Here is a 16,099-nt window from a genome sequence, read left to right on the forward strand (position 1 = left end):
GAGCAAGGGACCCACGTCTGGGCATACCCTGCCAACTTAGGGCGAACAAAGCAAAACCAAAGGGAATGATGGACGGAGTGTTGAACATTGCAAGCACTCAGCCCCAGTCAACAGATCTGGGTTTAATCCATCATCATTCTTTATCGCTTTGTTCGCCCTAAGTTGGCAGGGTATGCCCAGACGTGGGTCCCTTGCTCACTTTGCCACTGGATTCAAGATAGCCTGGCTGATGAGGGTTATAAACCCGAAACCGGTCCCAGGATGCTCGTTTCCGGTCCAGGGAAGACATGGCTTGGCAGTTCGGGCTGGACTGTTCCCAAGAGGCACAGGGTCAGACTGATTTGCATATGGCCATGTCTCAACTGGGGTGGTGAAGTGAGCTAAAGAATGATGATGGATTAAACCCAGATCAGTTGACTGGGGGCGAGTGTTTGATTTGCTCAAACGCTTCGTCCATCATCCCCTTTGGTATCACATAGTACATAACGGCTCTTTTAACAGCAACTATAGAGCACTCTTTCTGCCCGTGACTCGGCGTAGGGGAAAAAAGACAAGTTCAATGGTTTGGTTGATATGAAATGGGGAAATTACTTTCGATAAAACAGATAAATAAAAGTGCCTCCGGGGACAACTCAGTTGCTGTCTACCTGCATAAAGGGTTTTTACACTGACAATACGAGTTCACGGACTACGAGAAGTGAAAGCTACAAAAAAGGCAGCTTTCTATGTATGAGAACTGCCGGTGACACAAAGGTGTGAATGAGGCCCATAGGCCTAGTATTATCAGTGTTAAGGTCCTGTGACAGGACTCACGGAACTCTCAGGGGGGGATTACTCTATTAAGGCCTTACACAAAATCTTTAACAGGACTTTAAAAAAATTGATTGGTGGTGTGCGTTATGTAGGTATGCTTTTAAGTGCACCCAAAGAGATAGTAGGAGAAGGCCTGATTTTTGGATGTGTAACCAGCAGAATAACATTTCGTACATTGACTGCATGGGTACAGTGTTATACACATCTCTTCCATTTAGAGCTTCAACACACTCGTACTATAGATTTTCTTTGGACTTTGAGTAGGTCTGTGAGTAGTCTGTCCTGTGTCTGAACTCAAATGCCAGGTGCCAAATTGCCAGGCTGAATGTCTTGAAGCTCCGATGTTCTAACTTGCCTTGATGTTGTGTGAGCAAATCTGGGAATAGTTCATGAGGGCGGTCAGACAACAGAGAATCATGGTTATCACATCAACTGTGGATCAATGAGAACCACTGGTGTTTGTTGCATTTTTCTGAATACATAAGTATATATAGCGTCAGTGGGATACGATTCTGCAAATATCCCTGACCAGTTGATTTAAAGATCATTGTACAGAGACTGTAGGTGAAGATACAGGATGGAAAGGTTTGGCATTTTGTGGGTTACTGTTACAAGGTGGTTCTGACCATCTGAGCCCCCCGGATGTTTCGTCTTTTGAACACCTAATTGTTGAGCTTTTACTGTGGGAGAGCCTCATAAGCTGGAACTCACCCACAGTGAACTCATGATGGAGACTGCATGTGGATTTTACTGGTGTTCCCCTGGTGAGAGTAGGCCGCTGGGCTGCAGCTGGAGTAAGGGGCATCGTACTGGTTACATGCAGACATGTGTGTACATGCGTGTGCACACGTGTAGGGGCTGCACATGGGAGATTCCTGTAGCAGCTACAGATTGAACGGTGTGGCAGGAATTATGCAGAGCTGGGAGTTGACATGGAATAGGCTTAATACAATGGGAAGAAACATCTAAGGGAAAGTCAGTGTGCTTTATTGTTTTCACTGAAGGACCACTCCATTATTCTCCTATGAGGATGGGGATCCCATTGGATAGTTTCACTTCCCTAGGGCCTACAAATTCTAGACACACACTAAAGTCCACTGTAACTTATGGGAAAATAAGTATTCTGCTGAGTCCAAAACCATATGTGTACTGCTTATTGGTCATCCAGAAATGTCATATTCCTCTGACTCAGCTCATAACCGGAGCCTGGCTGGGTCTGACCCTGCCAGGCTGGATTAATGACCTTCCTCCCCAAGCTATAGCATCAAGGGCCTAGCCTTCACTACAAGCATTACAAGGGTGAAGGTCTTCTCTCCAAGAGGGAGAGAAGGTGGGTGGAGCTACAGGTTATCCATCAGCAGCTGTCACCTGGTGCCAGGCACCAAGCTGCTCTGGAGAGATGGCAGCAAGGGAAGTGGGGGGGGTGGGGGGGGGGGTGGAGAGGCTTTTCAGAGACCATGTGGCATGAGACCCCTGGATGACGCCATTTTTGAACTATCAGAGACCTGGGCAGGAAGGAGGGAGCACAGGCAGATAGGTGATGTGTCGCTGCTTGATAGGGCAAGCTGAGCCTTCCTGCCAGGCCCCTCCAAATTCTTTAAAAAGAACTTGCAAAGGAAGAAGAGCTCTCTATGGGGTGTGGTTTGCTGAGGAAGACTGGTGCTGGAGCCTGGCGCCATGGGCTGTTGGAAGGAAGAACGCCCCCGGACGGTCCCAGGACCCTGGCTTGCGCAGAAGCCTGGGCCTCTGCGCAAGGAGAAGAGGCCCAGGAGAAGAGCCAGGTGAAAGGCTGTCACAGGGAGCCAGTGAAAACCGATCCCTGCTGAGTTAACCCTCCTTGAGAACAGGAGGGCGAAGGAAAGTGCTCCCAGTGGCTGGGACGTGACACCAGGAGCAAGAAAAGGCCTAAATGGTGCAAATCGGACAGATGGGGGCCAAGATATGCCCCCTCAGAAGGTAGGCAACCTTTGACCTCAGAGGACCGACAACAAAGCGCGTGGGGCTCCGTCACTGATCCTGGATGTGGCCCCGGGGTGGGTCTTGTCCTGGGGGGCTGCCCAAGAGGAAAGGAAAAGTCGGGTAGCACCGTTGCGCTCCCTGTGAATGAGCCCTAGGGGGGCCAGTAGCCTACCCTGGCCCCGGACGAAGAGTAAGTCAAGGAGCGCAGTCGCGCTCCCTGTGAGATGCCCAGGGAGTACCAAGAGCCTACCTTGGTCCCCGAAGAAGCAGAAGCCGGGGAGCGCCGTCGTGCTCCCTGTAAAGTGACCCCCAACTCCGGGCCCAGTGGCTGCAGTATGAAGGGAGGAACGCAATCCCACTCCCCCGAGCGATCGAAGCTGAAGCCGGGGGGGATAACTCACCTGGGGGTCCAAGTGGGACAGGACCCCCCCCCCCCGGAGAGCCGCTGCTATAATATGCAAGAAGAAAGTGAGAAAGCGCCCCATAATGCCCTGCAGGGCTCGTGAAGGGCTGCGGGGAAAACAGGCATGTGTGCCAAGGTGCAGGGGGAGCTGCAGGGTCAATGCAGACTCCCCACAGCACAAAGAGGAGAAGTCCCTCCTTAAGTCTCTGCGGGACTTAAAAGAAACAGCCCCTCAAGGGCTCAGCCAGCAGTCCACAGTATCCCACGGCTGGAACCTTTGTTCTACAGCTGGGGGTGCATAAGGGACAGCATCCATGTATGGAGGGTTGTGCTGGGGATGTCTGGAGAAGGGCATCCCCTGGAGGTGAAGAGGTGCAATTGCACGAGAAGTGCATTTACCAAGGTTATTTCTACTGAGGGACTGAAAGTCACATGTGTAATGTGAAGTCATAAGCAAAGTGGAGTTACGTTGCTGGTCAATCCTGCTAGGGTGTCTGGCTTTATATGCTTAACCCTGTGATCTTAACTGTGTTGCCTTTTAGGGGCTTTAATTGCAATGTATTATAACGGTTATCAACTATGATGAGTACTGTCATTCTAAGTGATGCCCAAACACGTATTCTTTCTACTTCGTTAGGTGAAGAACAACCCAGACTGTTAGCCACTAAGATGTAGAGGTGTATACTGTAGGGTCAGCATGAGATGCTCAGCTGAGGTTATGTGTCACCAGGGCAGGTGTGCCCATTTTAAATGCTTGTTGAGATAAAGGGGTGGGTCACCACTGGGATGGTGCCAGTGGACCAGGCCCTCACTCCAGGTTATGTTCAACCCACTGCATTAGGGGGCAAGAGGGTGTGCATACATGGGAGTGGTGGTACTAGACCCGCCCCCCGCGGAGGGGGGAGAGGTTATGCAATGTCACAAAGTAATTCCAACTGCTTACTTATATTTGTAAATTGGCGCATAGTATTTAGTGTGTGTGTTTAATAAATGTACTGTTCCTTTTATAAAGCAAAGTACAGACTGGACAATCCATTATTGAGTGTTATTTCTGCATACTGGTAAATGGTGATTACTGGTCCACACCACCTCCCTTAAGCCTTAGACTGCTATGCAACGCTACCCTCAGAGTCAAGGGATACAATGGGGTGTTTGGTTCACAGTAAAGGACAAATGTAGTCCTGTTATTTGTACAGACCTCACAGATACTGCCTCGTTTTCCAACAGTTACAAACAGGTGTACAGTGGTGTGCTCCAATGTTGGAAGTAACGGTTGAGTACTTGGGATTTGACCTCCCATACACCTAGGTGACCTGCAAAGACCTTGTATATTCCTGCAAGGTGTTTTGACATCAATGATGTGTGATAGTGAATTGCCCAATACCAGATCATTTCAGCAAGCCTGGACAATTGTATTGAGTGCATGCAGTGCTTAGTGGTCGTGTTGACCCTTTGAATGAACTACTTTGTTGCAAATTTTCATCTGAAAAGTTCAGAGAGCTAACTACACAGCTTCGAAATCCAACACAGCGATATATAACCAACACTTATGGGGATCACTGTCCCCAAAAAGGTAAAAAATGTGATCTCTTTAGCTCCATGAGAGAAGGCACCCGTATTGAGAGTCGCCTGCAGCTGTGGGCCGAGAAACAACCTGCCCAGTAACAGTTTGATCTTGTTTCACTACTGCAGTTTGTGCTGAAGACTGGGCTCCATTAAGACTAGATCCTTCTAATTTCCAGATACCTGGAAACAGCATCTAGAATGTTTTGGACAAACACGTTTAAAAGGCAGCGATCAAGGATAGGCCTCAAGCATCTTGTTTTTTGTGGAACAAGCAGTAAGAGAAGTAAAGTCCCATGCCTCTCTCTTGCAGAGGTACCAGCCCGGTTTGGTTCATTCACACCATCATTCACCCTTTTGGAGAATGGCTGCATCATATTTTCTGCCATGCTTATAACTAAGTTTCACCAGTGCCGAAAAAGGCATGAATTTATAATCCTAAAAGGTAGGTGGCATTAGCGGCCATACTGCCAGAGGCACAACTTTGTAAATCAAGGCTTCAAGTTTCTTGTATTGCATGTCGATGAACGCCAGTAGGAAAGGCACCATGATCCTGTTTTATATGACTAGATGTGAGCAACCAGACTCTAGTAACGGGTGGCAAGACAAAAATATGCTAGTCATCCACAGCAGGTCTATGGAGTCTGGCAATCTGCCTGGAAATAGCACGCCTGAAAAGTTTCTCCTATACAACCATGATATGGTCCAGGAATCCTTGTTAAAACAGAAGAAAGGGCTCACTGATGCTCTGAATAGTGCAAGATTTCCCTCAGGATGTAAATTTCACTTCCACTATAGGTAAGGTCAATTCAAAGGCTTCAGATGCCTTCCGAACAATTGTCATTAAAGATAATACCGCCTTCAAACTGGCCACAGATGTAGGAAATAGCACTTCTTGTGAATTATCTGTCTCCCTGGCATTTTGTAAGTACAAGTAGAAGCAAACAACAATATTGTAAGGAAGAAAGAGGTTAATCATCCTCTGAGTCATTCGCCTTCATCTGGCCACAGCTCATATTCTACACACAGCCAAGACACGTAAAATAAAAATCCCAGGCAGGAGAACCTTTGGTTCGTCCGTGTTCATAATAGCGTTCATTGTTAAAATTAGCCATGACCATATCTTTTCCCACAAGGAATCCCCTTCAACTCATTGGCTGGAGATAGTTTGCTCCGTGAGGAACTTTGCCTTTGGCTTCAAAATTGACAAAGAATGGCATAGGTGAACTGGAGTTGGTACCCTAACAAGTTTCAACTTAACCGTAGGTGCACAGACTGAAGCCTGTGGAGGCGAGGAATTGGGATCATAGCCGCCAGGGTCACCAAGTCTGCAGGAACTGATCCTCCTTATGAAGCAGTGCAAAGGGTTGCAGAGCAGTCATGAAAAGGACCAGCATCATTACAGAGGGCCTGTACTTGGACAGGGTCAGTCTAAAGACTATGAAATTCTGGTCTCAGCTTCTTATACACAAGGTTGAAGCACGGAGTTGCTGGAAATCAAGAAGTGTCTGGCTTCATAACTGAGGTTGAGACTCCAAACGGTGCCTGAAACTGGACCTTTTCCTCAAGGAGTAAGACTTTTCCTTCCAATGGCACATTTTCTGTGTCTTCTTTGTCTGGCGGAGATCTCTTAAAAGACCATTCCTTGGAAAGCAAGTTATCTTTGGGATCGAGAGTTCAATAGGGAATCTTCCTGCATGCCTTAACTAAAAATAACTTGATCTTGTGTTTCCTTAAGGATTTCTGGTGGAAGATGACCTAAAATTCGGAGGTCACTAGATACCACATAGACATCATGGGGGTCCAAAAGGGACATCTGTTTGTTGCAGAGTCTGCAAGGCTTAAACCCAGAGGCCTTCTGAAGAGACATTTCATCTTGTCACTGTTGAACCTGATAAACTGGAGGGTGACCAACGGAGCTTAGGGCCGCACTGATGTGGTGCACAAAACAGGAACTGACTCAGCGTACGGGTTGGCACCTAATACACTCTGGTCTTTACACGTCTAGAAGCGGAGTCATAGCCAGAGCCATATGACACCGCCTACAGCGCTGGAGAGTCTGTTGGTTAAACAAATTTCCAGACCAAGTTGAAGCCTGCAGGGAGTATTTATCAGGAATCTGGGGGAACTTTTAGCCACTAGAATCACCCACTTCCCATAACTGTTGCCAATGTCTGCCATTCCTCACCGTGGAATCACCAATCCTAACCTGGGGGGGGGGGGGGGGGGGGGGGGGGGGAAGATTGGGTATAGAAAAATACGCGTTTTAAATGTTTTTTTTTTATTTATTTTTTTAATAAAGACCAACTTTATTCTATGGTGGAAAAAACGAGAAAAATAAAAGAAATCTCCAAGTGGCAGCTAGGCAACTACTCTAAACAAAAAAAACATCCAGGAATTCAAAAAAATATGAGCAATTTAAGGGCAGACAAACATCGGAATCCAGTGTAAACAATTCTCTATGGGAGGAGCCCCCCCCCCCCCTTCATTTGTCCAGGCTAGGGCACACATTTTTATTAGCGGTCAGAGGGGCTCCTCTCTTTCGGCAACACTGGCAACCCACTCTCTGGGGGACAAGATTGCCTGTAACAGCTTATTGAGTAAACAAGTTGCCCGAGGGCAAAACAGCGCTACATTGAGAACATTTTAAATATCCAGCTTTAAATAAAATAAAAATGCCGTCCACAGCGGGGTTCGGGGGTTGAGAAGTTGGATGATGAAAAAGAGTTAAACTACTTCACGGTGAGCCCCACTGTACCCTAGTGCTTCAGTTGAAGCGGGACCTCGACTTGGGGCATAGATTCTTCATAAGGGGTGCAAGTCATTTTCACATTGACATCAGAAGACTCTGATGGGTCAGATGTACCATCACTCTCACGCAGTGTCAGAAAAAGGGAAAAGTTCAAGAGAAGTGGTTAAGGTACTACCAACTGTTAAACAGTGTCCTCTAGTGTAGTATCATGGCAATATAGAACATTAAACTTCTGTGTAAGTTTAGTATAGGGAAAAAGGTCACATGTAGATTAAAAAGTAGTTTTGGTTTAACGGAGAACAGCTGGTGCACCTTCACTGTAATGTAGTGTGGAGGTAAAAGGAGAAGAGGATGGGGGTCTCAGAAAATTGGGCTGGTTATCCAGTATTTGATTCCGGTCTACCTATTTCACAGTTCCATATAAAATGAACCACATAGGGTTCCCATTGAGCCAGAGGAATCCTGCAAGTGCTGCCCGTTTCACTGCTACAAAAAAGGCACTTCGGTGCTGGCTGTTAAGTAACTGCGCTTGATGAGCTCCATGGAGGTTCCTTCGAGAAGGGGAGGAAGACACTGGTGCTCAGATGAAGCTAGTCATTTCAGAGGGCAGGCTCCAGGAGGAACTGCTGGAGGGAAACAGTCTACATGGCCCAGAGGGTGATTGCTCATACGTCCAGAGAGGGCTGGCATCACACAGTTGGCCTTCGGAGGTTGGTTGGTTGGTTGGTCTGGGTCTTTAGGGCCAAATGGAAAGGAGTAGCATTTTCTTCCAACTCAGCTAATGTCATGGTCTCCAATGCTCTGCCGGAGGTACTCTTCATATAGCTGCTTCTAGAAAAGACACAGCAAAAAAGAATGAGGAGATTAAAGGGCCAGACTTAAGACCAGACACCCCCGAGTTAACACTGCGATGCATGAACAGAGCACCCAGAAACCAAAGAACCCCTTTGTAAAACCATCCCACCGGAAAAGAACTCCATTAAACTAGGATCTTTCACCAGCAAATACCATCCTACATTAAAAAAACTAGAATCCTTTATGCCAATACCGTCCTACAAGCCAACAGCATTAGGAGACCAGGCTCTTCACTACGAATACCACCCCGTGACGCACAGTACATCACCATCCACTTATTAATACCAAGAGAGGTCATAGAGACCAAATTCTTCTTCAGTGTATACCATTCCCGAGGAATAAAGCATCAAGAGGCCAAACGCTTTCTTACTAATCCCATCCTGCAGGAACACAGCAAAGGAGACCAGCTTTTCCCTGCTAATAATATCTCACAAGAACACAGTGCAAAGGTGACCAGAACAACAGCTCCACCAAATACAAAATAACAGAAACAGAGGACAGGTTATTCCCCGCTAATACCATTTCACAGGAGAAGAGCATCATGAGATCAGGTTATTGCCAGCTGATAACATCCCACAGGAACAGAGCACCATGGAATCAGGCTCTTCCCCAACTTGTACCACTGTACCAAAAGAGAAATATTACCGGGATCTGGCATCTCCTATCATAATCGGATTACTACACGAATAGGCTGTATATGAAATCTACACTTTTGAGCCACGTCATCCCTTCTTTCCTCGTATATCCAGGGCCACCTTCCTAGTCTGCTGTTCTTACCTTCTTCTGCCGCACCACCTCATGCACATACTCTCGCCGATCCAGGAGGTATCGCTTCTGTTTTTTAGACAGAGTTTCCTTAGTCCTGGTGAGAAGCAGGGTGTAGATATCATTAATGGCTAATTCGAATGCTGCAATGTTCAATCCATATAATAAATGGAAAATATCACTATATTATCACACTTATAGCCTGAAAAATCAAGCGCGTGTTTGGGACACAGTTTTAACAGCAAGTCAGACAAAATTATAAGCGCTCTCCCATCAGAAAAGAAATTGCCTTAAGGCTGCATTATAAGCCATCATTAGGATTCACACCATGCTTTTTGTAAGAGAAAAGGTGTAGTGAGCAATTAGCGAATGGGCAACTGTCACTAACATCTTGTTTGGAAGCACCAGATCTTGCGAGAAATTGATCTGAGCTCACCCTCACAAACTATCTAGAGAGGTACAGCTGGTATCAAGAAACATGGACGACAAGCCAAAAAGCAATTTGGCAAGAGACAAGCATTCTGCTTTTTTATTGTGGGCATGGAGAGGGGAATTATGTGTTGCAACAATGAAGTGCCATTATTCTATGATAAAGAATTTGATTTAGGACAATACTTTTCAGTCCTACAGCTGGGGAATCCAGGTACAGAGTAATCAGCTAAGATTGGGCTTGGCTTTCTTTAGGGTTTCTACAGATTAGATCATATTTTGAGGACAAAAGCAAAGCATTGATAAAAAATATTAGAAACTGATAATCAGTTTAAAAAAAAAAAAAAGGGCTTGCATCAGAAATACAAGGATCAGAGGTCTACTCAAGACAGACAGACCACTTGAGTTTGTCCGCCCTGGCATTTAGAGAACCAGCCCAGTGGTTTACTAGTGGAGAAAGTCCTTGTGGTCCAGTTACTTCCAGAGGCCCATAACCTTCTAACCCCACCCAAGTTTGTTGCAGTACATCTTGGCAGTGGGGTTGTCCGTGAGCAAAGTCACCTTCACTTCTCTGATGGTGGGCAGAAAGGCCTAAAACACTTGTTAAACTCTAGGTAATTGGATGTGCCTAAAAGTATATCTCTGGGGTCTTCAGGTAATGCCGTCCCTAATACTTTACTCATTTCTAGGAGCATTTTTTTGCCATTGTGTGTGCATGGCAGAGCATGTCCAGAGTGAATGAAAAAGGTCTCCCTGTTGTCTCCTGCACCTCAGACACTGCAGTGAGGCCACACTTCCTATTTTACAGAGGCAAGCTCTATCATCATAAATCCCGTGAAGGATTTTGAGCTGGATGAGACTCAGCCTGGAATTCATTTCTACCTCTATTGGGAACATAAGTGCAGCGCCCCAGTCCAGATTATCCAATTTGCGCAGATCGTTCCCGCATTGACCTTTAAAGTTTTTTTAGGGTGTGGGGCAGATTATTTATTTATTTTTTTTTTTATATACGAGGAGACTGCTTTTTCCATTAATTCCTCCATCAAAAGTCTACCTTCTAGGGGTGCATACTCCGGGAGATCTATGGGAATGTTTTCTCCTCTCCAGGCATGTTTAAGCTGTAAATATTTATAGCGACGCGTGTCATTTAGTTGAAATTCTCTTTGGAGGGACGAAAAGGGTATTGGGGCACCTCTTTCAATCAGGTCAGCCACCCTGGAGATACCAGTACGGTCCCAGGCCTCATACCCCTTCAGCCTCCCAATTTCTTTAAGGTACTTTCCCACCCACGGCAGAGTTTCCCAGAGTGGTTAATTGTGTCCACCACAGACTTTTATTCACCTTGCACCAACCCATGAGGGTTACTTGGGAAGCAGGTAATAGGCATCTCATTCCTTTCCCTCCGTAAAGGTAGTGATGGTAGGGGTGTGTTTGAAATTGTGTTCTTTCCAACGCGTAGATGGGGTGGTCACCATCTGGATGTCCCCATTCATTTATGGCTATCAGATTGGAGGCCCAGGAATAATCCCGGACATCTGGGAGGGTTATTCCTCCGTTATATGAGAACTGTGGTCCAAAACTCATTTTCCCCAGTGTTTGCGTAATAAAAAGCCAATGTACACCATCAATGGTCTTTTCGGCATTCAGGGAGGAAAAAAAACAGGGGGTCACATCTAAATTGAACCTCTGCCATCCAGGTATGAAGTCAGAGGAGGTGTTTAGGCACAAAGACAGATTGACTCCTATAAGTCTAGTAGCCAGAATGGTAGCCAACACCTTAGTTTCTATATTGAGTAATGAGATCAGCCAGTAGGAGTCACAATCAGTAGGTGGTTTTCCGGCTTTATGAATAACCACTATTGTGGCTTTGCAAAAGTCAGGTGGGAGGATACCTTCCTCTTGGGCTGCTATCTAAAAATGTAAGCAAGTAGGGAGCCAGGATGTCAACCTGTTTTTAAAAATATTCTGTCGGGAGATCATTGAGGCCTGGATTTCCCCCCGAATTTGAGTTACAGAGGCCTGAACTTTGGCAAGGGAGATATCCGCTTCCAAAGCCATGCAGTCCTTACTAGGAAGGGTCAGTAAGCATACTTTCGTCAGGTAATCTTCTGAGTGGAATCTGCTAAGGGACTGTCCTAGTAAAGGACCTCATAATATTTCGGTAATTCCTCAGCTATTTCTCTACCAACGGCATACAGTGTACCCTCAATCCCTTTAATTTGGTGTACCCATTGAGTCTCCATTGCACATCTGATCAACCATGCTAGTAGCTGCTTAGCCTGGTCGCCTACGTCATAAAGACAATGCTGTGTAGCTAGCATCAGATTACATGATTCGTCATTGGCCAGTGTTATATATTCAGTTTGTACGGCTTCAACCCTTCTTACCATCTGGGGACTCTGCGTGTTCACGTTCACAGCCTCAGACCTTATGAGCAGCTTCTCCAGATCCTCTATATCCAACAGCTTTTTTTTTTCTCTTTAAACAATATTTTTTATTCTTTCTCAAATTACTGCATTATACACCTCACACAGTACAACAGCTGAATCAGTCTATTTTCTGAAAAGTAGAGTTCACACTCTACACTTATGTCCCGTAATTACCAGGCATTCAGTCTTCATTCCCTGGCGGCCCGCTGGGTTTCTGTCCCATTGTTATCCAAAGTGGGAAATGGTCAGAAAAACCTCTAGCTAGAATCTCGGCGTATTGTTCCCACTTCTCCAGCTGGTGTGAAAATATAGTCTAGTCTGGAAAATACTTTGTGCATCCCAGAGTAGTAGGAATAGCCTCTTTAGTGTGGGTGGTGTCGGTATCAGAGATCCGAGAGCCTCAATGTGTCCACAAATTGAGCTAGTAATGTGTTTCTAGCTGTGACGGTAGCTGTCCCTGAACTGTCTAGGTCTGGCGACATCACATCGGTTAAGTTTTCCCACAACGAAATGAAGATAGGATTCAGTGTCCACAAGATTTTGGTGAGTTTGTTTAGAGTGGATTATTGAAGACGTGAGGGCACGTAAACACGAATGATGGTGACATTGTCTCATTAGGTAATTTTAATCTAGATTTTAAGATCCCACAGGAACATAATATCAAGGGCTAATCCATGAGAAGAAGTTGAGCTCGCCCAAGTGTATCTATATTCTGGGGGAGGACTGAATGATAAAAATGCCACAGAATAGCTGTGAGTGAGAGTCGTTATACACCATTCTTGCAGTGGTACAGGGTTCATACTAGAAAAGTAGTGAGCAACCTCTTACGTCTTTGTGATCAACATAGAGAACATCGCCTGACTGTCCTGGACCGTCTGCAGGAAACTCACAAATCTGCACGTACCCATCTATAGCACAGGTGAAGGGGAGCGTCTGAGTTCGGTCTGACTTCGGGACACTGATAGTAAACCCCACAGATTTTCAGAGGTTCCCAGTTTGGAGGTGGTTGACAACTGCCTGGCGTAAGCCCACCTTCAACAGTCAGTCGTCGAAGTAGGGGGAAGGCTGATAGTTCGACCTCCGAAGGTGTGCTGCAAGCACCACCATCACTTTCATAAACAGCCAAGGGTCACAGATACGGCTAAAATGAAGCACTGCAAACTTAAAATGCTCCTGGCCCACCTTTAAACACAGGTAGCGGTTGTGGGCCAGGAGGGCAGGGATATCGAAAGAAGCGTCTTGCAGGTCCAATGAGCTGGTCTCTGTGAATCATGGCAGATGGGACCTGGGCTAGCATGAGCATCTTGAATTTGTACTTTTGCAGGAACGCATTGAACGGGCGAAGATCCAAAAATAGGAGGAAGGCCTCCATCCTTTTTTGACACAAAGTAGATGATGGAGTAACACCTAGTTTCTACTTCCAAGCCGCAACAGTCTCTCTGGCACCCTTAACAACAGACTCCATTTCCTGCCACAAGATGGACAGTTGGTCCTCCAGGAGCCAAACTGATGGTGGTGGAAGATATGGCGGGGTAGGAAGAAATGTGAGTGTGTAGACACACTGGACAATTTGGAGGATCCACTTGACTGAAGCGATGGGCTGACACCCCTTAAGGAAGAATCCGATGGTGCTCCCTACAGGGTGGCTGAGGACACTCTAAAGTTTATTTAAGGCAGCTGGAGGGGTTCAGGACAGAGCTGCACATTGTTCCTGCTGTCCTGGGTGTGGGCTGTGTGAACCGCAGCCTTGTCAACAAAAGAGCTGAATCGCCAGCTAGGCTGGTGTAGGGGTCAGACAGTGGAAAAACAGAAAATCCTGGCCGTAGAAAGGGCATAATTGTTGGTGGAAATCTCTGGTGGGAACAGAAAGACCGAAGGAACGTGCTGTGGCCTTCCTCACCTTAAAGAATTCCATTGCAGAGTACGATTTTTTACCAAAGCGTTGTCCAGTAAGGACGCTTGGACATTCCCAGAAAAACCCATAGATCCCATCCAGGCATTTTACAGGAAATACCTCAAAAAGAAGAGAAAAAGTCGAGATTTTGAGTGGACACCGACCACAGACATGGCAACCGGAGAGAAAATCAGAATTCCGAGAACGACATCGCCAAAATAGAAGACATCAAGTCAACAAATGGCGAGGTAGGGGGCCATGGAAAACACCCCCTTCAAATTCTGCCAGAGTGCCACCACAAGTTTGCACAACGTTACCCACACAACGTGTGCAACCTCATCCTGCCCAAAGACCATAAGGACAAGGACTGTGAGGCCTGCACGGTGTTCCAGTCGAAAATCCTCAAGACCCGCTGGAAGCAAGGAGAGGCCCACTACGCAACAATGTCTCAGGCTTCGAAGAAAACTTCCCTGAAGGACCAAGGCCTTTCCAGTGATGAAGAGGACCAATGCGTTCCAGCAGAATCGATGCATAAAGCATCGGGAAATCGAAAGTCTGGAAGGAGACTCCGAAAAAACACAGGCTCACAAGAAGATGAGGGATACTGAGTAGAAGACGGATAAGGTAAGATACCATACACTAGTACACAAAGGGAGTCACTATTCCTTGTAGAGGATGAAAGAGGAAGAAACATTTGTCGTGTGATACTCTGTCTGTGGGGGACAGTGTGTCCTCATCATAATGCCCTCACACACCCCGAAGGATGTCATGCTTCATCATTTGGGCTTTGCTCCTAGTCAGGCCGGCGCTGCAATGCCAGATTGGAGGGAGAGTGGGTACTATTTATTAGGGTGATCCCTCTGTCATTGGTAAAACAAAATGTGTGGTGCTGCTTTCGGGGATAGGATGTCCCTTGTAGCTGGGTATATATCCCTAATGGACATAAATAACAGGTCAACATGTTTTGCGCTGTATGTGGCCTCAGGAGGAGATCCAGAGCTCTTCTTCGGGACCAAGGGAAGGTCAATTTTAATGTCAGTGGCGGCCTGAACTAGCCAGTGCCACCAGTGGCTCGGCCCTGCTACTACAGGAGAACCTTCTCGAGAGCCCTCACTGATCTCATGAGGTCCTGACTCTAATATCAAGGGAAACGCTACTCCCTTTTACAAACTTGGTGGCACTGGTTAGTTCAGGCCGCCACTGACATTATAATTGAACTTCCCTTGGTCCTGAAGAAGAGCTCTGGATCTCCTTATGAGGCCACATACAGCGCAAAACATGTTCTCCAGAAGAGGAGGAAGCTTCAGAAAATTAAGGACACATGGAATGACCTAGACACAAAGCCAAGAGGAGAAGATATGCTGCTATCCCTCAATGGCATCCTCACCAGATGATATAGCCTTCTGCAACGGCCGGGTTAAAAGGGCGGAAGACACTTTCAGAGTCCCCCTCGAAGAGGAAAAGGGAGACACATGTTTCCTTTTAGAAACACAAGCCCCAGCCAACAAGGGGACACAATACCTGCTTATACTACCGAGCACCCTAGACCAAGGCAAAGCAGCCTTTAAGGAACCAGCCTCAAGCAAAGGGGTAACACAGTGCCTGATTCAATCATGGTCATCACGGCCAGGAGGAGAGCAAATGCCCTCCCCAACAGTGGACCACCCCCAGAGAGAAAGCAAACGTATGGATAAGGTGGGCAGTAACATAGAAAAAGGGGCAGCGACACAGTGGCGCATCGCAAACTCTAATGCCCTGCTGAACCGGTGCGGACACCAGTAATGGGATGACAGAGGAGCTCATCAATAAGTTTCCCGAGGATGACAAGAAAAGAGCTAAATCTATTGTCCAGGTAGGCAAAAACATCACAAACACATTCCTTAAATCAGCACTAGATGCAGCAGACATTGCCAGCAGACAACTGTGCACAGGCACCACCTTAAAAAGGTATGCCTGGCTTAGAATTTGAGGGTTTAAGCAGGAGGTTCAAACCTCCATCATTAACCGGCCTTTTACAGGGAGGCACTATTTGGAAAGGAGGTGGACAAATCTCTGCAACAGATCAAAAAAGATTACGAAACTGCAAGAGCGATGGGAGCCCTGCAGCAAAGAGGTACCTTCAAAAGAGGTGGCTTTAACAGCAGAAACCCCACAGTAAGAGGAACATTTGTCCAAGGACAACAAATGTCACACAAACAACAAGGTCTTCAAAAACAAGCAATAGAATTGTGACCAAG

The 16,099-nt window shown here is 46.5% G+C and overlaps 2 protein-coding genes across 3 annotated transcripts in view; one reads left to right on the forward strand and one right to left on the reverse strand.

The window, feature by feature from the left end:
• Positions 1-16,099, forward strand: part of NUPR1 (nuclear protein 1, transcriptional regulator) — a 159,110-nt gene that overhangs the window by 15,931 nt on the left and 127,080 nt on the right. The gene's annotated exons all lie outside the window — the stretch shown is intronic.
• Positions 7,003-16,099, reverse strand: part of LOC146811914 (uncharacterized) — a 170,208-nt gene continuing 161,111 nt past the window's right edge. The window contains exons 11-12 of the mRNA XM_085618875.1: positions 9,123-9,207; positions 7,003-8,321 (exon numbers count right to left, since the gene is read on the reverse strand). Of these exons, the coding sequence (XP_085475001.1) occupies positions 8,265-8,321; positions 9,123-9,207 (142 nt within the window). The 3' untranslated portion in view covers positions 7,003-8,264. The remainder of the gene's footprint in view (positions 8,322-9,122; positions 9,208-16,099) is intronic.

This window comes from Triturus cristatus, chromosome 7, assembly GCF_964204655.1.
Source record: "Triturus cristatus chromosome 7, aTriCri1.1, whole genome shotgun sequence".
Taxonomy (NCBI): Eukaryota; Metazoa; Chordata; class Amphibia; order Caudata; family Salamandridae; genus Triturus; species Triturus cristatus.